This window comes from Branchiostoma belcheri, unplaced genomic scaffold (assembly GCF_001625305.1).
Source record: "Branchiostoma belcheri isolate BF01 breed outbred unplaced genomic scaffold, Haploidv18h27 scaffold11, whole genome shotgun sequence".
NCBI lineage: Eukaryota > Metazoa > Chordata > Leptocardii > Amphioxiformes > Branchiostomatidae > Branchiostoma > Branchiostoma belcheri.
Genome location: NW_017802491.1, coordinates 700,351 through 701,755, shown reverse-complemented (window position 1 = coordinate 701,755; position 1,405 = coordinate 700,351). Strand labels below are relative to the sequence as shown.

At 47.9% G+C, this 1,405-nt stretch overlaps 1 protein-coding gene across 1 annotated transcript in view; it reads left to right on the top strand.

Moving 5' to 3' along the window:
• LOC109483835 (dynactin subunit 5) overlaps positions 1 to 1,405 on the top strand; it is a 25,505-nt gene that overhangs the window by 15,084 nt on the left and 9,016 nt on the right. Inside the window, exon 4 of the mRNA XM_019786991.1 lies at positions 1,178 to 1,289. Within this exon, the coding sequence (XP_019642550.1) occupies positions 1,178 to 1,289 (112 nt within the window). The remainder of the gene's footprint in view (positions 1 to 1,177; positions 1,290 to 1,405) is intronic.

Here is a 1,405-nt window from a genome sequence, read left to right as displayed (position 1 = left end):
GCCGTAGTGGGTGCAGTGGGGTCCCGAGAACGGGAACAGCAGGGCCCCGGGAATGGGAGCAACGGGTCCCGGGAACGGGAGCAACCGGTCCCGAGAGCGGGGCGGGTTTTGGCCGGGGGGGGGGGGTAGTACCGGCGTGTCCGACCTGTACACGGCGAATTTCCGCTGCCGTGTGGAGAATAATTAGGTGATAATTACCGCTAAATTATGCATATTCCAGCAACGCACGGAGCGGTGCACGGCCATTTCCTGCCGTGTACGGGGATGTACAGGGATCGTGTCCGGGCATATAACGTCCAGTACACGACCTGCACACAAAAAGTGGTTCATTTCCGGGAGTGTACAGGACATGTACGGGACTGGACACGTTTCGTGTGCAGGTCGGAAACCCCCGGGTTCTACCGGAAACCTAAAATATCCGGGAAAGTGTGCGGCAATTTCTCACACGGAAACGAGGGATTTTGAGCGGTGTGTATTTTTCAAATTGCATGTAAAATGTTTGCCAACACGCAGTTTTGTATGTACCATAGGTTTAGATCTGGACTTTTAAGGGTGTATTAGTAGAATTGCCGAGTATTTCCAAATTGCAAAACAAAATTTTGATATTCTGCAATATTGCAGAACACTGAAAAAAAGTATTTCTACCACTGCTTGATGAAGGCAGCAAAACGTTTGCAGGTAGTTCTACTGAGGTTGTGTCAAGAGAATCCTATTGTGCTGGTAAGGCCACACCGATTTAATTTTATGGATGACATCCACGCGCGCATTGATTTTCGCCCGATCTCAAAAAAAAAAAATCACGTATTCCGAGGCTCTGGTCTGGCTTTAGGCCTGGGTAGTGCATGGTGGTGATAACTCTGGTTGACGGCAGCCAGGCTACCGAAGCTCCAAGACTCATCAAGAACTCAGTACATACGTACAGCAGTGTCGATTCATATATTCCGCAAAAATCCAGCATGTGTCGGCCTGTCGTATACGTCGCTATGTAATGCGCCAAATTCACAATACCAGGTTTGTATTCCTGTGGTTTTGTAGCATTTTTATTTTTGGCCGGATTTTTATTTTTTTCGCCCGCGCGCACTAGTTTGGGGGTCTTCAGAGGATGTCATCCATAAAATTAAATCGGTGTGGCCTAACTGTTGCCATCCTACATGCAGTTCTCTGTTCTCTGTTGCAGAGTTGCGTTCTTCCCTCTGCACATCGGGGACCATGTGTTTATTGAGGAGGACTGTGTGGTCAACGCAGCACAGATCGGCTCCTACGTACACATAGGAAGGAACAGCGTCATTGTAAGTCATCCCCAGCAGATCTATCTGATTATGCATTGAGAAACTAAAACTTTTATTCTGTGGATATTGCATATATGACGCTTACACACTGTCACTGCCAGATGTTTTCTGATCCT